This window comes from Silurus meridionalis, chromosome 9 (assembly GCF_014805685.1).
Source record: "Silurus meridionalis isolate SWU-2019-XX chromosome 9, ASM1480568v1, whole genome shotgun sequence".
Lineage (NCBI taxonomy): Eukaryota > Metazoa > Chordata > Actinopteri > Siluriformes > Siluridae > Silurus > Silurus meridionalis.
In genome coordinates, this window is record NC_060892.1 from 18,114,352 (window position 1) to 18,141,192 (window position 26,841).

Consider the following 26,841-nt stretch of genomic DNA (forward strand, 5'->3'; position numbering starts at 1 on the left):
CTCCTGTCCTTTTCATTTAAAGCCTTCAGCCTGCTAAGCTGCTTCATGTACATAGCAAAGGTTTTGTGAGGTTACCTGCATTGAGGCTTGGGCTAATTGGGGACATAAATGAGGATTCATATTATCATGCTAGATTTTTAGACAGTTGCAGTTATAAGAAGTACTAACTGCCTCTGTGTGTGTGTGTGTGTGTGTGTGTGTGTGCGTGTGCGTGCACATGTTCACATGCATTTTCAAGATGACAATGCGTGTTTGGTTGCTTGATTGAGGTCAAACCTCTTTTTATTTAAGTAACCGCATTTTCCTACTTGACGAGATTGTGAACAGTGCAGAGGTGAATGTAGAGGGTGAGCGCTGAAGAAAACAGAGGGAGGGAGAATAGAGAAGAGGAGCAGAGAAAGCTGTATTGACATCTGTGAGAAAAAAAGGAAGGGCCAACCCATGATCTCTTTATACCACTCATGGGGACAACGTATTCAAATGAGTAGCGGATGTTTGGAGTAAATTAGTTGACCTTCACCCTGTGGGTCAGTGCCCTCTGTGTGTTTGAGTGTGTGCGAGTAAGTGAGATAGTAATAACGTATGCTTTAGAAGAAAGGGTGGGGGGCATATTAATCCATTCGGCAGCCTGTGATTGACAGGCCCTGTCACAGTTTTTCAGATTTTTCCCAGGCATCAGAGCGTCACCAACGTGCCCACGTTTCAACAGATGCTGAAGCTTTATGGCACCTTGTTTTCCCACCACCGCTTCTCTTTTCACACACTTGTTTGCTATTTTATGGCAGGCTCATTCCTTAGCTGAAGAGTCTGCAGAATGTAGTACAAAACAAATAGTAGTTTGTGCAGGGGAAAAAAATGGATACAATAACACTTAAAAAGTTTCCATTACATCATGTTTGCATGGTTGCTCTGCATATTACATACAAGTAATTAGGATTACATTCGATATGAAGTTTGCATAAAATATAGTATGATTCTCAAAGGTATTGCTAGGACTCACAGTCGGCACCATGATATTTACAGCAGGTTTGCAAGGAAACTTCGCGAAAAACTTTTTTATATCAGTATCATTATAAATTCATATTGTGATACATATTTCATATATATTGTGACATTTTGTCATGATATTGATAGTATATCAATATTGCCTGATTGTCACAAGCTAAATTATATAACATTGAGAATATTTGCAGCACTCAGGATTCATTATCATTACAGTGATCAGTGTAGCACATGCAGCAGACCCGGTCATCCATTCCTCTGATCTTCTTTATCTTTAGCTCAAGCTAGAGCCTCAGTTAAGCATGGCCTTGTAACCCCTACATTCACAAGCTTCAACAACGGTACAGGCCGCCCTTTGACCCCTGGGGGTGTGACACTCAACCTTTGCCTCAACCTTCTGACTGGCATTCACAGCTGCGGCTGCTTGCCCCGAGGCTGGGGGTTGGGAGTGTGCAGAAAGGTGGACTCAGTAAAACGGAGGAAACAAATGGCCAAGCCTGAGATCTTCTAGGTTCAGCCTCTTTTGTCTTTTATCTTTTGTTTGACTGGAGAAAAGGGCCAGATCTTTGCAGGAAGCATGTTTTTTTTTGCATGAAGAAAAACACATGACCTTTGGTAAACACTGTTCCTATTTTCTCGCGATCTGTTCATCCTGGGGTTCCCACAAAGACACCCTTAAATGAGCAAACGTATATGTCTTTCATAATATCATAGAATGGATTGCAAGAAAAAGGACACTCATTAGCTCTGGGGTGGTTTATACAGAGAAGATTAAAGGACACTTAAGTCATTGCTTTCCAAAAATCTTAGCAAAAGGTTTGTTTTGATCAAAACACCTTTAAACTGTGATCCCATTTTTTTATGTATCCACTGGAACTTAAGGTACATTGAATACTACAATATTGTTATTAACGGTTGTTACATTCTTGGTTATAAAATGTCTTTTAAAGCACAGACTCCTCCTTCTTCCACTCCAGTGCCTCCAGCATGGATTTTAGTTCAGCCAGTTGAGACTTGTGACGTTCCTGCATGGCTGTCATTTGTCGCTTGATCCTCCACAGCTGCTCGTGGTTCATTTTGCGAGCGCTCCTGCATGCACTCAGGGCTTTACTGCGAGATAGAAAAGAAAATCTTCAGATTAATCGGACTATTCAAAATCGGCTTATTCATCAGTACAAGCTTTAAAGCAAGTTTAGCTCGGTTGAAAAAATGTAAACGTTTCTTTTAATCCAAAATGTACTTTCTTTTAGGTAGTACTAAAGTTACTAGGCTAATACAGCTACCAAGTAATGGAAGATTATGACGTTTGAAGATCATTCAGGGACAATATATTTTTACAAATCGTACTGTAAACATATATTTTCTCATCTAATTGAAACATATACATAATTTCCACACTAGTGATAAATAGTTAAACTAATAATAACTTTTTTTTACAAAGATTTTTATTTTGAACATAAATAAGCCGCACATTGAAACTAATGAACTTTACACAGGCTTTAATGAAAGACAGTGTCTGTTACACGGCTTGTATCTAAACAGTAGCCTACCAAGAAAGTCATTGTTCACTGTCTTCCTCCTTCCTTTCACAACAATTTCTCTCAAGAGTTTTTCTTTTGGCATCATCGTGCGTTTAAAAATCACCATCGGTGAAGCTTTTCTCCCGATGCCGTGCAGCTCAGAACACAGGTGAAGTGTTTTTTCATGCCCAGTTGTTTTCAGCGTGACGAATGCTTCGCATTTCCTGTTGACAGTCCGAGTGAGCGGCAGGTCAAACGTCAGAGGAACATCATCCATATTTATGATGTGGTGCGGCCCGATTTAGTGGGAGCGCGATTTAATATAAAGAGTTTCATTGGTTCACCTGAACCCGTTCAACAATTTCATTGGTCTAATGTTACGGGGCTCAGTTTTTTGGCATGACGCTTGTAAAACCGGGAAAAACCCAGGAAAAATCCATAAATTAGCTGCTTCGTTGTTTAAGCCGCGGGGTTCAAAGCGTGGGGAAAAAGTAGCGGCTTACAGTCAGGAAAATACGGTATATTTCTGAAGTGTTTACACACAATTCCAATAGGCTCTAAGTCCTTTCTGTTTTATACTGATTTTAATTTTTTAATTTTATTTTATTTTTTAGTACAATATTGCACGTTGGTTGATTTGGACTGGTTTATTGTTCTTGTTTTTTTTTCTGAATGCCACAGTCTAAACTGAGTGTTGAGTAAAATTCTTACCCTAAACATCAAACATCCTTGACCTTTAACAAGGCCAACAAAAAAATGAATCCTTTCCGAAAATCCGATTTGTAATCTTAAGTGATTGTGCAGGCTTTAAGCTTCTCTTCTATGACTCATACACCATTCTTGTGCCGGTACTTTCTCGTATGAGTCAGTAATTATGTGATGAAATTTGTCTGTGCACTGTCAGCTCGATGCGTTACCATTGTATACAATTAAAGTTTAGTGTGTGAAGGTGCTTTTCTGAAAATGGGGTTTAGAGTGTTTATTGAGACATACAGTAGAGTTATCAAACTACACTGCATCAATTTACACCAAACCTGCCGGGTTAATAATATTTTTCCTCCTCTATTTTTGTTTTAAAAAATCTGAGAGCAAGTATCATGCTACATAATCCTTTAGTAACATACATATAATGTCTTATTTTTTATATTAATGTTATATTAATTATATTAAAAATCGATTTTTATCTCTCCTATTTTCTGTCTATCATTGCAACATAGCTTCTTTATAGCTTCACTGTTTCTGAAACTTTAATCAGATTACATCCTTTTCTTGTGAAGCATTACCCCTGATGCTCTGTCCTCTAATCGCAGCTTAAACCTAAATGTAGCTCTATTTCTTTAGCATCACCCAGGCCAATAGAGTTCACCAGGAAAAAATAAATAAATAAAGGTACTATACTTGTGATAGAACAAAAGGCGGGCCACTTCCTCCTTGTTAACTCTCCTGTTTGTGGCCGACATCGCTGTTTCTAACAACTCTCGTAAAGATGTCACTTTCCTCTTCAGGGCTAGCTCCCTACAGAAATAAGCTTTGCCATTAGTCAATCTTTGTGGTTTAAGTACTATATTATTATAGAAGTAGTTTAGTAGTGCATGTTGCATTTCAATAAACAAAGGTGGTGAATCACAGATTGCATTGCTTGGTTGCACCTTTCTCTTGCTGCATGAAGTTCTCTTGTAAGGACATGATTCCATGGACCGCTCCCCAGTTCGGCCTGACAATCATTTATCCTCTGCATGAAACATAAGCACAGTCTTAATTCGTTTGGAAAAAGCTTTTGGGAAGGTATTTGAAAATGACAAATGATCCAAGTCAACACAACTTAAGTTATCCATTCCTACAGCTCCAATATACACTTAAATACATATGCATTATTTACTTCATTAGCCAAACACTCAATAGTACAAAATCTCTCATTTCTGTTGGCAAGAATGGACAGTTCATAGAAGAGGTGTGAGGAGTATGACCAGAATGGTTTGACCAGACAATAAAGCTACGATGATTTAATGAACCACTTTTTACAGTCGAGTTGAGCTGAAAAGCATCTCAGAGCAGGATGGGCTACAACAGCAGAAGACCACATTAAATTTCAGTTCCAGACAAGAACAGGATCCCAGGCTACACTTTACTCATGTTCACAGAAACTTAGTTTGAAAACTGGAAAAACATTTCCTAGTCATTTTCAGTCTTCAGCTGTCTAGTTTCAGTTTATCAACTAGGTACTGCAAGACTTTTCTACTATTCTGGTCTTTATACACATCAGTCCCCAAAGTGCAAACTTGGAAGCACTGATGAACTGCAGCATTTCTGGCTTTAAATGTTATCTGTGGTTGCTTGGAATGAAATCAGGCACAAATACTTCTTCATTGGGAAAGGGCTGGCATTTAAACAGTGTGTGACTCACACCTATGATGTCATCCGTCTGGTTAAGTTAGCATGGCATTTATCCTGGCGTGTATGTGAATTCAAACTGTATACAGTATATCACAACACAGACTTAAAAGTAGACAGTTAAAAGTATGCATGGGTAGCATGGGTCTGAACAGGTTTTAAACAGTCTTAGGTCATGCCCTAATGCTAATTAGTTTACATGGAAGAAAACAAAGCACCTGTTGTTCTGCTTTTCTTTCTTCCAGCCCCACTTGCAGGCTCTGAGCCATGGCAGCGCCAGCTGATTCCTGACACCTATGGGCTACTAGAAAAAGGTCAAGTGAGCGGCGTTCCTTCTGCTTTAACCTGATAATTCCCTGCAGCTCGGACATTTCCTCCTACCAAATTGGGCAGTAAAGCAAGACTATAACTATAATCACAACATAATACAAAACTATAATATTTGCAGGTGGTAAGTTCTGTTATTTATTCCTATTCCTGTATTAGTGTTTCCTAATGAGTGTTTCTCATCTCTGATTTGGAGGAGGCTTTTGGACATCACAAATATGTTTTTTCTTAGAAAGAAATTATACACATTATATTATAAGATAAGATAATAAAATTATAGTTTCACAATGATCTAGTGGTGGCTATCGAGGCAAAGTTAACTACTAAAAAAGCCCAGAGAACCAAATCATATTAAATGGAAAAATACACACAACACATATATCAGCCCATGCAAAAGCACACACTAGAAATGACCAGGCTTGTGTATTTTGTTCTCCATGCTGCCTTTTAACTTGCTAGCTTATCTTACTCTGCTAACTAAACACCAACAACCTCAGAGTACAATGCCCAGTTTAAAATGCAGACATAAAACCTCAGAAAGCAAACTTGACTTGAATGTGAGCTGAAAGGTCACAACAATATCCTAGCTCATTACCTAGCTAAAAGTTACCACCTAGCTCAATTAGTCTGCATGTGTGTACAGATGCACATTAGTAATGGGCTCAGAATAGAGAACACACTGTTAAAATAGATAGCACCCACATTTGTCAGACACAACAAAAAGGCAAGATCACATTTTACATTATCATGAGCTGAAGTAGTTGTATGATTTCTTGTACTTAATTCCAGCTAGATGATTGGCTGCTGTACAGATGTTTATATTAAATGGGTTGTATGTTATGTGAGAAACTAATCCAAGAAAAAGCAACTAAAAGCAATTTGGATTTGGTTTTGTCCAATTGATATTGAATTAATGTAAGAATTCCTTAGTCAAAATCTTCTAAAATCATTGGAATTTTGAATAAGTTCATGTATAATTACATTTTATGATGATAGCTCACCCTGACATTGGTTAGCTCACACAGCAGTGCTGTTTTCTCTTCTTTGGGGTTGTTTGAGAACAGAAAGCTTAGCTTCCTTGTGCCAGCCAGGGTGCCTGTATCAGGGCTGAGCTTCCCTTCTCCTGTGCGGGTTTCCTGTGGAATACACACTGTGGCCCTGTCCTGCTTCAGACGGCCGATCCTCTGCCTTATGACTCCAGTTTTTTCTTTAAACTCCTCTGTAGACAAACTAAGAACAACATTAAATCACTTTTGTTACATGCAAACAGCACAGCCACAAACTAAAGACATTCCACAGTAAATAAATAATTGTTCAAGAGGTGAAATGCATTTAAACTTTTCTGAGTTATATTTTTTGCAATTTTATTAATTAAAAATTGCTCTTTATAACCTGCTCTGGGTGGTCACTGTTGTACAGAATGATTCCTTGTTAGCAGCACTCAAATTGCCAATGTGTTCTGGGGTAGACGCCTCTGTAATGTTAAATAAGAAAGGACAATTAGAAAGGAACTAAAAGCAAACCTGTGAGTATTACCAGATATTTCGTGTGTGTGTGTGTGTGTGTGTGTGTGTGTGTGTGTGTGTGTGAGGTACTCTCTCTCGCTCTCTCTCTCTCTCTCTCTCTCTCTCTCTTCATATATATATATATATATATATATATATATATATATATATATATATATATATATATATATATATATATAATATATTAGTATCTTAGTATATAGTCTTGCTATATAGTATATATGTAGTAAATCAGGATGTTTTTAATTGAAACAAATAAGCAAATAAATAAATAATTTGCAAAGAAACACAACTCCATATAGATAATAATGATGATGATGATTAGTATTACCTAATATTAGTATTGCCTAACCCTAACCCTCTAACCCCCTAACTCTAACCCTGACCCCTAACCCTAACAATAACCCTAACCCAACCCTAAACCCCAACCCTAAAAAATAATCCTAACTCCATTTATAACCTCCAAACCCAATACCCTTGCCTAACCTTAACCATAATCCCCTCCCTCATCCCTGTCGGGGATTCGAGCAGATTTTGGTGTTGCTGTCATTCCCCTTACCTAACCGTAACCCTAACCCAGATTCTAATACTAACCCTAACCCCTACCCCTAACCCTAACCATTAACCCTAAACCCTAACCCTATATTCTCAAAAAAATGTTTTACTTATAACTTAAAGGTCTTGTTTTAATTTAGAAAAATATAGATTGGGTAGTGTGAGTACAGATTGGGTAGTGTAAATGCCTGTGTGTGACGGCCTGTATGTGTTTGTGTGTGAGCGATGGTGTAGTGTCAATATAGATCGAGTAGTGTCAATATGCATCAGGTAGTGTCAGAACGGATCAGGATGTCAGTTCAGTTCGTGCAGTGTCAGGAATGTCAGTAACAATTGGGTCGTGTCAGTACAGACTGGGTAGTGTGAGATGGGATCAGGTAGTGAGAGTACAAATCGGGTAGTGTGAGTACAGATTGAGTAGTGTCTGTACAGATATGGTAGTATTAGTAGTATCAGTAAGGATCGGGTAGTAACCTCAACCCTAACATTAACCCCAAACTCTAACTTTAACCCTAACCCTAACTCTAACCATTACTCTAACCCTAACCCTACCTCTAACCCTAACCCTAACCCTAAACCCTATCATAACCGCTAACCCTAACCCATATCCCTAAAGCCAACCCTAACTAAAAAACCTAACCCTAAACCCTAACCAGTAACCTACCCCAAAACCCTAAACCCTAACCCTACCCATGTCCTAACCCTAACAATAAAACTAACCCAACCCTACCCTTATGTGAGTACAAATCGGGTGTTTTGGTACAGATTGGGTAGTGTGAGTACAGATCGGGTACTGTTAGTGTAAGTACAGATCGGGTAGTGTGAGTACAGATCAGGTAGGTTTGGTACAGATCGGGTATTGTAAGTACAGATCGGGTAGTGTGAGTGTGAATACAGATCGGGTATTGAGAGTACAAATCGGGTACTGTAAGTGTGAGTGTGTGTACAGATTGGGTAAGATGAGTAGCATATGGGTAGTATGAGTGTGAGTACATATCGGGTAGTGTGAGTACAAATAGGGTAGTTTTGGTACAGATCGGGTAGTGAGTGTGAGTACAGATCAGGTAGTGTGAGTGTGAGTACAGATTGGGTAGTATGAGGACGGATCGGGTAGTGTGAGTACAGATCGGGTAGTGTGAGTGTAAAAACAGATCAGGTAGTGTGAGTGAGTACAGATCGGGTAGAGTAAGGACAGATAGGGTAGTTTCTGTACAGATCAGGTAGTGTGGGTACAGATAGGGTAGTGTAAGTACAGTTCGGGTAGTGTGAGTAAGTACATATCGGGTAGTGTGAGTACAGATCGGGTAGTGTGAGTGTAAGTACAGATCAGGTAGTGTGAGGACAGATGGGGTAGTGTAAGTACTGAACAGGTAGTGTGAGTATAAATCAGGTAGTGTGAGTGTGAATACAGATCGGGTAGTGTGAGGACAGATCGGGTAGTGTGAGCGTGAGGACAAATTGGGTAGTGTGAGAACAAATCGGGTAGTGATTAGTGTGAGTACAGATCAGGTAGTGTGAGTACAAATCAGGTAGTGTGAGTGTAAGTACAGATCAAGTAGTGTAAATGTGAGTACAGATCGGGTAGTGTGAAGACAGATTGGGTAGTGTAAAGACAGAACAGATCGGGTAGTGTGAGTGTAAGAACACATCGGGTAGTGTAAGTACAGATCGGACAGTGTAAGTACAGATCGGGGAGTGTGAGTGTGAGTACAGATCAGGTAGTGTGAGTACACATTGGTTAGTGTGAGGACAGACCGGGTAGTGTTAGTAAAGATCAGGTCGGGTAGTGTGACTACAGATCGGGGACTGTGAGTGTGAGTACAGACCGGGTAATGTGGGTACAGATGAAGTAGTGTAAGTACAGATCGGGTAGTGTAAGTACAGATCGGGTCGGGTAGTGTGAGTACAGATCGGGTAGTGTAAGTGTGAGTACAGATCGGGTAGTGTAAGTGAGTACAGATTGGGTAGTGTAAGGACAGATCAGATCAGATCAGGTAGTGTGAGTGTGAGAACAGTCAAGTCAAGTCAAGTTTATTTGTATAGCGCTTTTCACAACAGACATTGTCTCAAAGCAGCTTTACAGAAATCAACAGTCAAGGTGAATGGTGTGCATTTATCCCTGATGAGCAAGCCATGGCGACTGTGGCAAGGAAAAACTCCCTTAGATGTTATGAGGAAGAAACCTTGAGAGGAACCAGACTCAAAAGGGGAACCCATCCTCATTTGGGTGACATCAAGAGTTTGATCATAAATCTTTCAACAGTACAGAACACTGGAGTGTGAGAACTAACATGAGTACTGGAGTATAAGATTATAAGTAAATGTTCTTTCTACAGTATTTGGTATAAAAGTAGGAGCTACTGAACTCAACATTTGTGATCATCACAGATCCAGCATCAGCTTCTCCATGCCAGAGCCTTTAAACACTCCAGATCCAGTAGTGTGGGTACAGAACGGGTAGTGTGGGTACAGATCGAGTCGGGTAGTGTGAGTACAGATCAGGTAGCGTGAGTACAGATCAGGTAGTGTGAGTACAGAACAGATAGTGTGAGTAGAAATCGGGTAGTTTTGGTACAGATGGGGTAGTGTGAGTACAGATCCGGTAGTGTGAGTGTGAGTACAGATCGGGTAGTGTGAGAGTGAGTACAGATCAGGTAGTGTGAGTACAAATGGGGTAGTTTAGGTACAGATCGAGTAGTGTGAATACAGATCGGGTAGTGTGAGTACAGATCGGGTAGCGTGAGTGTGAGTACAGAACGGGTAGTGTAAGTACAGAACGGGTAGTGTGAGTACTAATCGGGTAGTTTTGGTACAGATGGGGTAGTGTGAGTACAGATCTGGTAGAATAGGGCAGTTTTGGTAAAGATTGGGTAGTCGAAGTGTGAGTACAGATCAAGTAGTGTGAGTGTGAGTACAGATCGTGTAGTGTGAGGACAGATTGGGTAGTGTGAGTGTGAGAACAGATCGGGTAGTGTGGGTACAGATCGGGTAGTGTAAGGACAGATCAGATCAGGTAGTGTGAGTGTGAGAACAGATCGGGTAGTGTGAGTACAGATCGGGTAGCGTGAATGTGAGTACAAAACGGGAAGTGTAAGTACAGAATGGGTAGTGTGAGTACAAATAGGGTAGTTCCGGTACAGATGGGGTAGTGTGAGTACAGCTCCGGTAGTGTGAGTGTGAGTACAGATCGGGTAGTGTGAGAGTGAGTACAGATCAGGTAGTGTGAGTACAAATTGGGAAGTCTTGGTACAGATCGGGTAGTGTGGGTACAAATAGAGTAGTTTTGGTACAGACTGGGTAGTGTAAGTGTGAGTATAGTTCAAGTAGTGTGAGTGTGAGTACAGATCGGGTAGTGTGAGGACAGATTGGGTAGGGCTGCGAATCGTGTAGCGACGCAAATCGGGAAGTGACGCAAATTGGGTAGCGACTCAGATCGGGTAGTGTGAGTAAAGATCGGGTAGCGACACAGATCGGGTAGCGACACAGATCGGGTAGCGACGCAGATCGGGTAGCCCGCAGATCGGGTGGTGAAGCAAATCGGGTGGTGAAGCAGATCATGTAGTGTGAGTACAAGTACAATGTAGGCAGTGTGAGTGTGAGTACAGATTGGGTAGTGTAAGTCTAACCCTAACCTTTACCCCCAACCCCCTACTATATTCCTAACCCCATTTATACCCTTTAAACCCAATATCCTTTCTCAATTTTAACCATAATACCCTCCCTCATCCCTGGCAGAGATCTGAGCAGATTCTGGTGTCTAACCAAAACTTAACCTAAACCTAACCCTAACACTAAACCCTAATCATTTTTTTTCAATTTTTTTTTAACTTATATCTTAAAGGTCTTGTTTATATTGTCAAAATATAGATTGGGTAGTGTGAGTACAGATTGGGTAGTGTGAGTGTGAGTACAGATCGGGTAATGTCAGTACAAATCGGGTTGTGTGAGTACAGACCAGGTAGTTTGGCCCTATCCCTAAACCCTAACCTTAAACTTTAATCCTAACCCCAAACCTATACCCTAACCTTAACCCTAAACCTAAACACAACCCTAACCCCTAATCCTAACCCCATTTATAACTCTCCAATTCATTCCCTAGCTTTAACCATAATACCCTCCCTCATCCCTGGCGGAGATCAGAGCAGATTTTGGTGTTGCGGTCATGCCCCCTAACCCTAACCCTAACTGTTAACACTAACCCTAACACCTAACACTAACCCCTCTAACCCTAAACCTAACCCCCCTAACCCTCAACCTAACCCTAACCTAACCCCAAAACCTAACCGTAATCCCTATTCCTAACCCTAAATTCTAACCCTATAACCTAACCCTAATCCTAACCCTAAATCCTAACCCTAACCGCTAACCTTTATGGTCCTACAGGCCAACTCGAGGAAAAGAGCAGAAAGAATTTGGATTTAGAAACTAGGTACTGTTTATCACCAATGCCTGAACGAGAGGCCTAACCCTAACCCTAACCCTAACCCTAACCCATTGATGACCTGTGCAAACAGGTTAGCACCTACCTCTGACTCTAAACCTAACCCTTAAACCAAACTGCTAACCATAACCCTAAGTCCACGATCCTAACCCTAACCCTAACCACTAAACTTAACCCTAAATCCTAACCCTAACTGCTAATCTTAACCCCAACCCTAACCCTAAACCTAACCCTAACCTCAACCTAACCCTAACCTAACCCCAAAACCTAACCGTAATCCCTATTCCTAACCCTAAATTCTAACCCTATAACCTAACCCTAATCCTAACCCTAAATCCTAACCCTAACCGCTAACCTTTATGGTCCTACAGGCCAACTCGAGGAAAAGAGCAGAAAGAATTTGGATTTAGAAACTAGGTACTGTTTATCACCAATGCCTGAACGAGAGGCCTAACCTAACCCTAACCCTAACCCTAACCCATTGATGACCTGTGCAAACAGGTTAGCACCTACCTCTGACTCTAAACCTAACCTTAAACCAAACTGCTAACCATAACCCTAAGTCCACGATCCTAACCCTAACCCTAACCACTAAACTTAACCCTAAATCCTAACCCTAACTGCTAATCTTAACCCCAACCCTAACCCTAAAACCTGGCCTAACCCTAACCATAAATCCAAGTCCTAACCCTAACCCTAACCTTAACCTAAACCTAACCCTAACCCTAAAACCCAACCCTAATCCTAACCATAAATCCTGGCCTAACCATAACCGCTAACCCTAAAACCTGGCCTAACCCTAACCCTAAACCTAACCCTAATCCTAACCATAAATCCTGGCCTAACCATAACCTTAACCTAACCCTAAACCTAACCCTCATCTCTATCCCTAACCCTAACCGCTAAACTTAACCTTGATCCCTATCCCTAACCCTAACCTAACCCTAATCCTAACCCTAACCCTAACCATAAATCCTGGCCTAACCCTAACCCCACCTCTAACCCTAACCCTAACCCTAACCCTAACCTCAACCTAACCCTAACACCTAACACTAACCCTCTAACCCTAAACCTAACCCTAACCTCAACCTAACCCTAACCTAACCCCAAAACCTAACCGTAATCCCTATTCCTAACCCTAAATTCTAACCCTATAACCTAACCCTAATCCTAACCCTAAATCCTAACCCTAACCGCTAACCTTTATGGTCCTACAGGCCAACTCGAGGAAAAGAGCAGAAAGAATTTGGATTTAGAAACTAGGTACTGTTTATCACCAATGCCTGAACGAGAGGCCTAACCTAACCCTAACCCTAACCCTAACCCATTGATGACCTGTGCAAACAGGTTAGCACCTACCTCTGACTCTAAACCTAACCCTTAAACCAAACTGCTAACCATAACCCTAAGTCCACGATCCTAACCCTAACCCTAACCACTAAACTTAACCCTAAATCCTAACCCTAACTGCTAATCTTAACCCCAACCCTAACCCTAAACCTAACCCTAACCTCAACCTAACCCTAACCTAACCCCAAAACCTAACCGTAATCCCTATTCCTAACCCTAAATTCTAACCCTATAACCTAACCCTAATCCTAACCCTAAATCCTAACCCCTAACGCTAACCTTTATGGTCCTACAGGCCAACTCGAGGAAAAGAGCAGAAAGAATTTGGATTTAGAAACTAGGTACTGTTTATCACCAATGCCTGAACGAGAGGCCTAACCCTAACCCTAACCCTAACCCTAACCCATTGATGACCTGTGCAAACAGGTTAGCACCTACCTCTGACTCTAAACCTAACCCTTAAACCAAACTGCTAACCATAACCCTAAGTCCACGATCCTAACCCTAACCCTAACCACTAAACTTAACCCTAAATCCTAACCCTAACTGCTAATCTTAACCCCAACCCTAACCCTAAACCCTAACACCAACCCTACCCTAACCTCAACCCCTTAACCTAACCCCAACCCTAAATCTAACCCTAAACTTAACCTTGATCCCTATCCCTAACCCTAAAACCCAACCCTAATCCCTATCCTAACCATAAATCCTAACCCTAACCCTAAACTTAACCTAACCTAACCCTAACCTAACCCTAACCCTAAATCCTAACCCCAACCCCAACCCTAACCATAAATCCTAACCCTAACCTCTTCCCTAACCCTAAAACCTAACCCTAACCCTAAAACCCAACCCTAATCCTAACCATAAATCCTAACCCCAACCCTAACCTAACCCTAAAACCTAATCTAACCTAACCCTAACCATAACCTTAACCCTAAATCCTAACCGCTAACCCTAACCCTTAACCCTAAAACCTAACTCTCATCTCTATCCCTAACCCTAACCCCTAACTATAACCTTAACCCTAACCTCAACCTAACCCTAACCCTAACTCTAACTGTTACCCTGACCCCTACCCTAACCTCAACCTAACCCTAACCTCAACCCTAAACCTAAACACAACCCTAACCCTAACACCTAACACTAACCCTAACCTAAACCTAACCCTAATCCCTATCCCTAACCATAAATCCAAGTCCTAACCCTAACTGCTAATCTTAACCCCAACCCTAACCTAACCCTAAAACCTAACCCTAACCGCTAACCCTAACCTAACCCTAACCTCAACCTAACCCTAACCCTAAAACCCAACCCTAATCCCTATCCTAACCATAAATCCTAACCCTAACCATAACCGCTAACCCTAAAACCTAACCTAACCCTAACTATAACCTTAACCCTAAATCCTAACCGCTAACCCTAACCCTTAACCCTAACCCTAAAACCTAACCCTCATCTCTATCCCTAACCCTAACCGCTAAACTTAACCTTAAGCCTAACCCCTAACCCCTAACCCCACCTCTAACCCTAACCCTAACCATAACACTAACCCTAACCCTAACCTCTTCCCTAACCCTAACCCTAACCCTAACCTCAAACTCTAAACCTAACATCTAACCCCAACCCTAAAACCTAACCCTAATCCCTATCCCTAACCATAAATCCAAGTCCTAACCCTAACCACTAATCCTAACCACTAACCCTAACCCTAAATCCTAACCCCTAACCCTTAACCCTAACCCTCATCCCTATCCCTAAATCCTAACCCTAACTCTAACTGCTACCCTGACCCCTACCCTAACCCTTACCCATATTCCTAAACCCAACCATAACCCTCACCCTGACCCTTAATTCTAACCCTAACCCTGACCCTAACCCCTATTCCTAAACCCAACCTCAACCCCAACCCTAACCAAAACCTAACCCTAACCCTAACCATTAACCCTAACCCTAACATTTTTTTTACTTATAACTTAAAGGTCTTGTTTTAATTTTTAAAATATAAATATATCATGTAATGTTAGTACAAATCGGGTAGTTTCGGTACAGATCGGGTAGTGTAAGTACAGATCGTGTAGTGTGAGTGTGAGAACAGATCGGGTAGTGTGAGTGAGTACAGATCGGGTAGTGTAAGGACAGAGCAGGTAATGTGAGGACAGATCGGGTAGTGTGAGTACAAATCGGGTAGTGTGAAGACAGATTGGATAGTGTGAGTACAGATAGGGTAGTGTGAGTACAAATCGGGTAGTTTCGGTACAGATCGGGTAGTGTGAGTACAGATCGGGTAGTGTGAGTGAGAGAACAGGTCAGGTAGTGTGAGTGAGTACAGATCGTGTAGAGTAAGGACAGATCAGGTAGTGTGAGTACAGATCGGGTAGAGTAAGGACAGATCAGGTAGTGTGAGTACAGATCGGGTAGTGTGAGGACAGATTGGGTAGTGTGAGTGTGAGTCCAGACCAGGTAGTGTGGGTACAGATGGAGTAGTGTAAGTACAGTTCGGGTAGTGTGAGTGAGTACAGATCGGGGAGTGTGAGTACAAATCGGGTAGTTTTGGTACAGATTGGGTAGTTTTGGTACAGATCGGGTAGTGAGTACAGATCTGGTAGTGTGAGTAGAAAATCGGAAAGTTTTGGTACAGATCTGGTATTGTGAGTACAGATCGGGTAGTGTGAGTGTGAGTAAAGATCGGGTAGTGTGAGTAGAAATCGGATAGTTTTGGTACAGATCTGGTATTGTGAGTACAGATCGGGTAGTGTGAGTGTGAGTACAGATCGGGTAGTGTGAGTGTGAGTACAGATCAGGTAGTGTGAGTAGAAATCGGATAGTTTTGGTACAGATCTGGTATTGTGAGTACAGATCGGGTAGTGTAAGTGTGAGTACAGATCAGGTAGAGTAAGGACAGATGGGGTAGTGTAAGTATAAATCAGGAAGTGTGAGTGTGAGTGCAGATCTGATTGTGTGAGTACAAATCGGGTAGTTTCGGTACAGTTCGGGTAGTGTGGTGAGTACAGATCGGTAGTGTGAGTACAGATCGGGTAGTGTGAGTACAGATCGGGTAGTGTGAGTACAGATCAGGTAGTGTGAGTGTGAGGACAAATCGGGTAGTGTGAGAACAGATCAGGTAGTGTGAGTACAGATCGGGTAGTGCGAGTACAAATCGGGTAGTTTCAGTACAGATCAGGTAGTGTGAGTACAGATCGGGTAAAATGAGTACAAATTGGGTAGTGTGAGGACAGTTCGGGAAGTGTGAGTGAGTACAGATTGGGGAGTGTGAGTACAAATCGAGTAGTTTTGGTCCAGATCGGGTAGTGTTAGTACAGATTGGGTAGTGTGAGTGTGAGTGTGAGTCCAGATTGGGTAGTGTGAGTGTGAGTACAGATAGGGTAGTGTGAGTACAAATCTGGTAATTTTGGTATAGATCGGGTATTGTGAGTACAGATTGGGTAGTCTGAGTTTGAGTACAGATCGGGAAGTGTGGGGACAGATCAAGATAGTGTGAGTGTGAGTACAGATCGGGTAGTGTGAGTACATTTTGGGTTGTGTGAGTGTGAGGACAGATCAGGTAGTGTGAGTACAAATCGGTTAGTTTTGGTACAGATCGGGTACTGTGACTACAGATCGGGTAGTGTGAGTACAGATCGGGTAGTGTGAGTGAGTACAGATCGGAAAATGTGTGAGTACAAATCGGGTAGTTTGGGTACAGATTGGGTAGTGTGTGTGTACAGATTAGGTAGTGTGAGTACAGATCGGGTAGTGTGAGTACAAATAGGGTAGTTTTGATACAGATCGGGTAGTGTGAGTAGAGATCGGGTAGTGTGAGTGTGAGTACAGATCGGGAAGTGTAAGGACAGTTTGGGTAGTGTGAGTGTGAGTACAGACCAGGTAGTGTGGGTACAGATGGGGCAGTGTAAGTACAGATGGGGTAGTGTAAGTACAGATCAGGTAGTGTGAGGACAGTTCGGGAAGTGTGAGTGAGTACAGATTGGGGAGTGTGAGTACTAATCAAGTAGTTTTTGTCCAGGTCGGGTAGTGTTAGTCCAGATCCGGTAGTGTGAGTGTGAGTACAGATCGGGTAGTGTGAGGACAAATCGGGTAGTTTTGGTATAGATCGGGTATTGTGAGTACAGATCAGGTAGTGTAAGTGTGAGTATAGATCGGGTAAAATGAGTACAAATAGGGACGTTTTGGTACAGATCGGGTACTGTGAGTACAGATCGGGTAGTGTGAGTATGAGTACAGATCGGGTAGTGTGAGTACAAATCGGTTAGTTTCGGTACAGATCGGGTAGTGTGAGTACAGTTTGGGTAGTGTGCGTGAGTACAGATCAGGTAGTGTAAGGACAGATCAGATCAGGTAGTGTGAGTACAGATCAGGTAGTTTGGGTACAGATCGGGTAGTCTAAGTACAGATCGGGTAGTGTGAGTGTGAGTACAGATCAGGAAATGTAAGGACAGTTTGAGTAGCATGAGTGTGAGTACAGACCGGGTAGTGTGGGTACAGATGGGGTAGTGTAAGTACAGATGGGGTAGTGTAAGTATAGATTGGGTAGTGTAAGTACAGATCGGGTAGTGTGAGGACAGTTCGGGAAGTGTGAGTGATTACAGATTGGGGAGTGTGGGTACAAATCGGGTAGTTTTGGTCCAGATCTCGTCTACTGCCTTCTACAAGGAAAAGCTTAAGGCCTCTGCACAAGATCCTCGTAAGCTCCACAACATCTTCTCTTCACTACTCAACCCCCCTGCTACACCTGCTTTATCCCTCTGACTGCTAATGACTTTGCCTCCTTCTATGTTGGGAAGATTAACAAAATCTGCCAGACCTTCACTTCCTCTCCAACAATGACCACACAACACAGCCAACAATCCACTACGTCTCTGTCAAGAATCTTAACCTTAACAGAAGATGACTTACTGCAAGTCATCCAATCTTGCAATCCCACCACCTGTCCTCTGGATCCAATTCCTTCAACTATACTTTAGACCATCACACAAGATCTCCTGCCCTTCATCTTCACAATCATCAATGGTTCATTAACATCTGGCTATGTACCAACTACCTTCAAGCAAGCAAGGGTCATCCCTATCTTGAAGAAACCTGCTCTGGATCCATCAGACATCAACAACTACAGACTGGTATCACTTCTCTCCTTTCTTTCTAAATCTCTGGAATGCACTGCTTTTAACCAACTGTCTGTCTATCTCTCACAGAACAAACTCCATGCTCCTAACCAGTCTGTGTTCAAAGCGGCACATTCCACAGAGACGGCCCTTTTGGCTGTTTCTGAGAAACTGCATGCTGCTCGGTCAGCCAAGCTGTCATCTGTCCTCATCCTCCTCGACCTTTCAGCAGCATTTGACACGATCAACCACAAGTTACTTTTGTCAACCCTTAAGAGCCTCGGTATCCATGGAACAGCATGGGAATGGTTTGCTTTCTACCTGGAAGGTCGCTTATACTAGGTAACATAGAGGGGATCCACATCTGCCCCATGCAGACTCACCACTGGTGTCCCACAAGGCTTGGTACTTGGTCCCTTCCTTTTCTCCCTCTATACCCACTCCATTGGTGGAGTCATATCCTCACATGGGTTTTCTTATCACTGCTATGCAGATGACACTCAACTAATCTTTTCTTTCCCTCCATCAGATACCACAGCTTCCGTTTGGATCTCGGCATGCTTGACAGACATATCTTCATGGATGAGTGCTCACTAACTAAAGCTCAACCCCAGCAAAACAGAACTGCTGGTCATCCCAGGTGATTCATCTCCAGGTCAAGAGCTACAAATAACACTTCATGACTCTCTGCTCTCCCCTTCAGCCACTGCTTGTAACCTTGGGGTAACTATGGACAATGAACTGTCCTTCTTTCCACATGTCACTAATGTGGCTTGTTCTTGTCGATTTCTTCTTTACAACATCTGAAGGATTCGACCATTTCTGTCCACACAGGCTGCCCAGGGGCTTGTTCAGTCTCTTGTTATTTCAAGACTCGACTACTGCAACTCTCTGCTGGCAGGTCTTCCTCTAAACGCTATTTGTCCACTGCAAAGGATTCAAATCGCAGCTGCACGGCTTGTGTTCAACCAGCCCAAGTTCTCCTACACCACCCCACTGCTGCACTCCATGGACCAGCGCCATCTTACCTCAGTGACCTCATCACATCTCGCACTTCAAGGCTCTTCTCTGTTCTGGCACCGAGGTGGTGGAATTAACTTCCCCTAGATGTACCTGACTACCTTCAAGCGACGATCGAAGACCTTCTCTCTTCCTGAAACACTTAAATTAGCACTTTTTAAGTTTGCCTTGTAGAATTTAAGAGTTATATTTATATTTAGTTTGTAATCTGGTATACCAGTGTAGATTTATTTATTGCTAGAGACTCAAAGCACTTTTGCGTCTGCTAAATGTCGCAAATGTAAATGTAAATGTATTGTAAGTACAGATCGGGTAGTGTGAGTGTGAGTACAGATCCGGTAGTGTGAGTGTGAGTACAGATCAGGTAGTGTGAGTACAAATCGGGTAGTTTGGGTACAGATCAGGTATTGTGAGTACAGATCGGGTAGTGTGAGTTTGAGTACAGATCGGGTAGTGTGAGGACAGATCAGGTAGTGTGAGTGTGAGTACAGATCGGGTAGTGTGAGTACATTTTGGGTAGTGTGAGTGTCAGTACAGATAGGGTAGTGTGAGTGTGAGGACAGAATGGGTAGTGTGAGTACAAATCGGATTGTTTTGGTACAGATAGGGTATTGTGAGTATAGATCAGGTAGTGTGAGTGTGAGTACAGATCGGGTAGTGTGAGTGTGAGTACAGATCAGATAGTGTGAGTACAGATCGGGTAACGTGAGTACAAATCGGGTAGTGTGAGTACAGATCGGGTAGTGTGAGTACAGATCGGGTAGTGTGAGTGTGAGGACAGATCAGGTTAGTATGAATACAAATAGGGTAGTTTCGGTACAGATCGGGTAGTGTGGCTACAGATCGGGTAGCGTGAGTATGAGTACAGATCGGGTAGTGTGAGTACAGATCGGGTAGTTTTGGTACAGATCGGGTAGTGTGACTACAGATCGGGTAGTGTGAGGACAGATCTGGTAGTGTGAGTACAGATCGGGTAGTGTGAGTACAGATCGGGTAGTGTAAGGACATATCTGGTAGCATGAGTTTGAGTACAGATCAAGTAGTGTGAGTACAAATCAGGTAGTTTCGGTACAGATCGGGTAGTGTGAGTGTGAGTACAGATCGGGTAGTATGAGTACAGATCGGGTAGTTTTGGTACAGATCGGGTATTGTAAGTACAGATCGGATAGTGTAAGTGTGAGTACAGACCAGGTAGTGTAACAACAAAACAGGTAGTTTTGGTACAGATCGGGTATTGTGAGTGCAGATCAGAAAGTGTGAGTGTGAGTACAGATCGGGTAGTATTAGAACAGATCGGGTAGTGTGAGTGTGAGTACAGATCGGGTAGTGTGAGTACAGATCGGGTAGTGTGAGTGTGAGTACAGATCGGGTAGTGTTAGTACAGATCGGGTAGTGTGAGTACAGATCGGGTAGTGTCAGTGTGAGTACAGAATCATTAATTATAATTATAATAAGAAGAATTTAAAAAATCCTAAAAACTAAGAATGCAATAAATGCATATAAGAATGTATTTGATTAGTCACTGGGCATGCATTTCCAAATGTTCCTAATGCGCTTGTCTACAACAAAAAATTTATTAAAGATGTTTGTGTACAGCCACTTTCATATAACTGGATGTTGAAGATTTCTTTTGAAAGTTTATTTAATATTGATTTAGCTTTATAGGCAGATGGTTGCTTGGTAGCAGGAAAACTGTGATGGTCTTGTACCTCTTCCCAGTACATGAGATAAAAATATAACAGCAGGTTACCACTCACAGATTTATTCACACAGTCTTTTCACATTTACAATATCTATTCCTGTATTTTTCAAAAACAAAATACTGTTTTTTGATATACCTTTTTTTTTTGCAATATTTTGCAGCCAATGTTCTATAAATACCTTTTTCAAATACAAAGAGAGAGACAGAGAGGCAGGCATACTGACGATAAAAGTATGTGTGCGTGCGTGTGTGTTTATGTATGTGTGTGTGCATGTGCGACACATGACACATAATGAATGTTGTGTGTAAGGTACCTGCTAACGCAGCATTCTGCTGTTTCCTGGCTTCACACAGGGACAAAAGATCACAGTATGCCTCTTCACACGCTTCACTGTCAGTCAAAAATCTTTTAGGTACTTTCTTATACAAAAACTTCTAACATTGTGTCAAAATAATTATATAAGTAAAATCTTTATCTCACATCTATTAAACCACTGCTTGCTACAACATACAGAGTGTTGGAGTAGACATCAGCAGCTTACCTGTATGAGAGGGCCACGTTCAGAGCTGAGCAGTCAGCCTCGTAGCGGCTCAGAGCCATGCTGACCTGCTCTGATTCGCTTTTCCGTCTCTCCAGAGCTGATGTCAGACGCTCATTTCTTGCTTTCAGTCTGTCCAAGGATCTACACATCAAAACTATATATAAGTTTTAAAAGATGCTGGATTTGTGTACAACAAAGGTGTCCAATGTCTACATATTACTACATATTCTACATATTACTACAGGTTTATGTTGGACAATACACAATGCCAAATCCTCAAATGCCTCACCTTTGGAGACACTCTGTTTCATTTACCAAAACCGAGCTACCAGAACTAGGTCTCCGTGGCCTGGATGGAGAGCCAGTTGGTGAGATGGACATTCTACGTGAGAAAAATGGAGACGCAGGAATCGTCGGAGATGCCCAAGAGCGGCTTGAGGTCTTACTATGGGACAAGGATGGACTTCTGGGTGGAAAAGAACTAGGTGTAACCAGCCATTTGTTTTTCAGCTTGTCCAACTATTGCCAAAAGGTGAATTTTAGAGGCCATTAGACATTTGTTAAATTGCTCAACAAGACATGTTGTGAGTCTCAAACTAGCAGACTGATGTAGCTAACAAAGCTGCTTTTAGTTTCAGTGCAAAACTAACCAAGCAAACAAAACAAATGCTGGCATTTCACAACATTTGGGGTAAAAAAGGAAATACATTTTTGGAACTTTGTAAGGTGTAATTGATTGTAAAACTTTGTTAACCTTCTCTTGTAGTAATTTCTTCTCTTGCTTCATCTCCAAAATGCCTCCTTCCATTTTCTTCTGTTCTTCTTGGCGTTTCTGCAGGCTGCTGCTTAGTTCCCGGTTAAGTTGTCCCAGCGACAGAACTTCTTTTTGATACTTTTGACGAACTTCAGTGGGTAACGCTGATGCGTAAGAGATCCCAAGCTCCCTCTCTATTTCTTCTAATACCTAGGACAAATGTAAAGTTACTCTAATAAAGTATTTCTCCTGCACAAAAACAATTAGGTATGCCAGCAAATAGTATGGTTTATGTCATTAGGTACATGTTAGTAAAGGAAGGTAACAATGTCTGGGTTGAGTCATATCTTTAATTGGTGCTTTGTACTTTATAACGTCTGAGAATGGGGGACAGTGGAATCTCACTTGTGTGGCCTGAACCCAGATATCGCGTGCTGCAGTGATATGCACTTCCTGTGTTTTGTCATCATCTTGAATGTGAGGGGCAACCAACTTTCTCCTTCTGCTGGCAGATGACTCCAGGGTGGACAAAACCTGCTGGAGTTTTGTCCATATCTCTCCACTGCTCCCTGTGGTCAAACATTGTAAGTGCAATATCAATATGTTAATATTGTATGTTGTTTATATAAAAAAAAGGCCGAAATTAAGACAGAAATTAACTTATGTAATGTTTTGGTGTGTTTGGCTTGTTTCACAGATCAGGTCTTTTTGTTATTAAAAAAAAAAGTAGAAAAATAGTAACAGCGATATCAGTTTGCATTTCCCTTTCTATACATTATTTAATAATTTTATCCACATCAAAATCACTGACGCTGTTTTGTCATTGGTGTCAAAAATAGTCAAAATAATTTTTGCCTAATTATTAGCATTATATTATATACCTTTTATACGTTTTTTCTTAACGAACCCACAGAGATTAACAATCTTTAAACAGAACAAGGATAATTCATTACAAGAAGTATTAGACTTTGCTGCTGAACTGATCCAGAGCAATAAAACATTTACAATAAGGCAAATGTGGCTCAACAGAAGGCAGAACAAGGTTTATCAGTAGCACTGATAGTTTTGAACACATTGTCTTTTTTATCTGTTTAGCGTTGCGTTTAATGTTATAAAATGTGCAAGTTTCTACTATTGCTTATGTTAATGCAACTATTATTATCTCACGAACCTTTTTTTTTTTTTTAGGTAAAAAAAAAAAACAGTTAGTTGTGTTAAGAAAGTGTAAAATACATCATCTTTCAAGACTTTCCCATATCAATAAAAGAAAAGCTTCATGTCTGACAGTTACCCTTGAAACAATTGTTGTGTATGAATATAAACCTGTGAAATGAATCTGTCAGAATGAGTATTTCCTATTACCTGACTGAGACTTTAATAGTGCTGTATTCACTTTCTTCACTGAATGTAAAAAAGAACATCAGTTTAATACGGAAAAAAACAAAAAGAGTTTGAAACACATCATGACTGATGCTGTGACATTGTGTTAATAAAACATGCCTTCATAGTGTTTCTTGATGACTGACTTTACAGATGCTGATCCACTGTGAGCCCCTGGCCTTATCTGTGTTGCCGGGGAACTGGAGTTCAGGTCTGAGGCTGGTTTGCAGGTTTGGAGCTGTGTCTCATAGACCTTCCGATCACTGATAAAAAAAAAAAAAACTCCTATTATGTACGTGTACTTAATATAAACCTTTTTTTTTCATTAACACAGCTGTGAAAGTGTTCTTACCATGGTAGTTTTAGAGCACTCATTTTCATGTTAAGCTCAGATATTATTTGGAGCAAAGTGCCCACCTCGGCTTCGCACTGTGCCAGCTCTGAGTCAGCCCACGCCAGGCTGTCTGTTTTCTACAATGCACAAGTCACATACGTCTGAGTGCAATCAAGATGTCATTTCCTTTAAAGTCAGATGAACTACTTTTTACTTTGCACCTTGTACACAGAACTTGAGGATCGGAAATTTGATAACAGTTCGCTCATATGATATATGTATAGTGAATATTGTAAAGCAAAGTGCAAATGTTTACACACCCTGTGATATGTAGGCGAGGGTTATAGGTGATATCTGGTTATATCTATTTTATAACTTTACTTTTTACAAATTTAAATTATATTAGACCAAACACAACTGTGTACCAGTTTCTTCCAACAAACCATCATATTCCTTAGCACAAAGAAACTGGACTAGGACACATGCACACACACACACACACACACACACACACACACACACACACACACTATGATTATTTTATGCAATTATGCACAAAAAACATTGCTGCTAAAAATCACAGAATGTTTACATATCCTGCATTGTTTATTATATCCTGTGTTACTATAGTCCTGTGTGCCAGTCTGCTTGGTTCTGTGTTGCCTCATGTAACATTTTGGTCCTGGAAAACCGTGCACTGTACCAGGTGTACAAGGTTGAAATGATAAATCCACTTGACAAAAAGATACAAGTAGCATTACATTTTCTCTTCACTTGAACTTGGGACCCAAACCTGTTGCAGCATTTCAGTGCCCTGTGCACAAAGTTATATGATGTATTGTTTACATGGGTTGGAGTGGAAGATCTTGAATAGCCTGCTATAGATCTCTGACCTCAATCTTATTGAACACCTTTGGGATGAACTGGTACACTGACTGCAACCCACCCCACGCTACATCAATACAGCAATCCCCTGCTTTTCTGTGCTTTGAATCTTGCGCCCCTGGTTGATCGTGGAATTGCATTTGCCACATAAATACTTTGTTTAGCTGATTTTCCCGGTCTCTCGTGGATAGCACTTATAGGGAATTGTTTTTATGGAGTTTTATGTTGAAATAATGAAATTTATAAATAAAAATATAATTATTAATTATAAAATGAAGTAAAATGTTAATACATAAAATACTGTACAGTACATGTACTCACTATAAATGTGATACAGTGTACTGTATTTCTACAAATTTACATAAAATTCATCTATATTCTCAAGCTCAAGTTTTATACTTGCAAATGTTTTTTTTCTGTGTGTGTTTAAAGTGTGTGGGAGGATGATTTATTGCTTAAATAACTGTATTGGGGATCACAGTTTTCGTTTATGGTTTATGGAGGGTGGTTTTGGAACGTACCAATGGCGATAAACGTAGAATTACTGTAGCTGACTTTACTAATGCCCTTGTGGCTAACTGAGCACAAATCACCACAAGCACCTCAATCCAGAAGAGTGGAGGTTATTATAACAGCAAATAGGAACTAAATATGGACAATAATGGTCAGGTGTCTGCAAACTTTTGTTTATATAGTGTATTTTGGGGGTAAGGAAATAGAAGGACTAAAAGGTGAACAGGTGAGCTATAAAATATTGTGTGTGGAAGCAAAGTTAAAAATAATTGAAATGATAGACCGTTTGTGAAACCTAACACATTAAATCTGTGTTTAATGATCTGTCGAGTTCAAGGGTGCACACACATTCGCAAAAGTATATACCTCTGTGAATAAAAGACATCCATGGAGGAAAATGTAAACGTGAGTGTGTACAGCTTTTTGTTTTGAGCAAAGGAAATAGAGCAAACACACATCCTGTGAGCATACTTCCTGCTTCTGTGTTGTTGGCTCTAAATTTATGAGAAAACAAACAAAACACCTTTAATGTTGTCTTTATTAATGTTTAAAGACATATGTCATATGACATTAAAATTTCATTTAAAAAATAATTAAATATTTTGTTCCATTGGCTTTAAAGTTAAACAAAACCTCCATTACATACATCAGCAAACATCTGGATGTTAATATTCCTTATATAAATATCATCTATGTCCATACAACATTTTCCCAAACCACAGGCCTCATTTCACTGAGAACATGCAAGCAGGCAATAAATGGTGTCGCATTAGAATCAGCACTATGGAAGAAAGGGACTCACCTCTGTCATGGTTTTCGTGCTACACTTCTCTCTCCATCCCCTCACTTAAGATCATAAAAGGCACACAGCACAGCTGTATGTTTCTGGGCAGGAGTCTGCGTCCTGTAGCCCGAGGTGTGATTATAGGCTCGAGTAGATCCACATAGAGTGCCCGTCTCGTGGCATGCAGTGCTGTCGGATCAGGAAGAGGTTTTTTTCCCATATCCCACCTCTTTGCTAGCTAGTCGTCGCTCTGACTCTACATAAGGAGGTTGATTTTCTCCACTCCATTGTAATAAAGACATCTGGTAACTAATGAAAGCCATGATTACAGCCCCCACCCATGCTCTTTGTGGGATCTTTTCCTGTTTTCGTTTAGACTTGTTTGCCTCTGTTGAAAGGGAGTGTTGAAAAGCCCTTGTTCTAGAAAAAAATCTTTTCATAGTATGAGATAAAGTATAAAGAAATGCCTTTAGGCCAGTGAGAAAAGGTATACAAAAGGTATTTATGTTTTTCTGGCATACAAAGTAAGCTTCCTCCTCCTTCAAGGGTTTTAAGACTGAGCCAAGTAAATGTTCAGTATGTTTAACGTCATGTTAACAGGGACAGCCTGTTAAAAGTTCCCCTCTCTCAGAACTTGACCACCATCCAATATTTACAATCATATGCACTGACAATTTAATCCCATTGTCACTCAG

At 41.1% G+C, this 26,841-nt stretch overlaps 1 protein-coding gene across 5 annotated transcripts; it reads right to left on the reverse strand.

Moving 5' to 3' along the window:
- Positions 1-875: 875 nt before the first annotated feature.
- On the reverse strand, positions 876-26,533 carry ushbp1 (Usher syndrome 1C binding protein 1). 5 transcript variants are annotated; one of them, XM_046857876.1, is made up of 14 exons: positions 26,165-26,528; positions 23,983-24,101; positions 23,751-23,893; positions 22,656-22,819; positions 22,251-22,460; positions 21,786-22,015; positions 21,497-21,637; positions 21,269-21,345; positions 6,633-6,714; positions 6,242-6,470; positions 5,132-5,290; positions 4,172-4,254; positions 3,921-4,037; positions 876-2,112 (listed from the first exon to the last, which is right to left on the reverse strand). In XM_046857876.1, the coding sequence occupies exons 1-14, from the start codon at positions 26,171-26,173 to the stop codon at positions 1,947-1,949; spliced, it is 1,929 nt and encodes a 642-aa protein (XP_046713832.1). In that variant the 5' UTR covers positions 26,174-26,528; the 3' UTR covers positions 876-1,946. The 5 variants fall into 5 exon arrangements, 4 of the variants coding, with proteins under 4 accessions (XP_046713832.1, XP_046713833.1, XP_046713834.1 ...); XM_046857877.1 differs by lacking the exon at positions 3,921-4,037 and having other exon boundaries at positions 26,165-26,533; XM_046857878.1 differs by lacking the exon at positions 5,132-5,290 and having other exon boundaries at positions 26,165-26,525.
- Positions 26,534-26,841: the final 308 nt, after the last annotated feature.

Bases quoted from the DNA above. Each gene is read 5' to 3' on its own strand.
- ushbp1 (XM_046857876.1), bottom strand. The intron at 22,016-22,250 runs GTTAACAAAGTT...TTTTGGCAATAG, and splicing joins AGAAATTACTACAAGAGAAG to TTGGACAAGCTGAAAAACAA. The intron at 5,291-6,241 runs GTGAGCTATCAT...CCAATTTGGTAG, and splicing joins GTGAGCTAACCAATGTCAGG to GAGGAAATGTCCGAGCTGCA.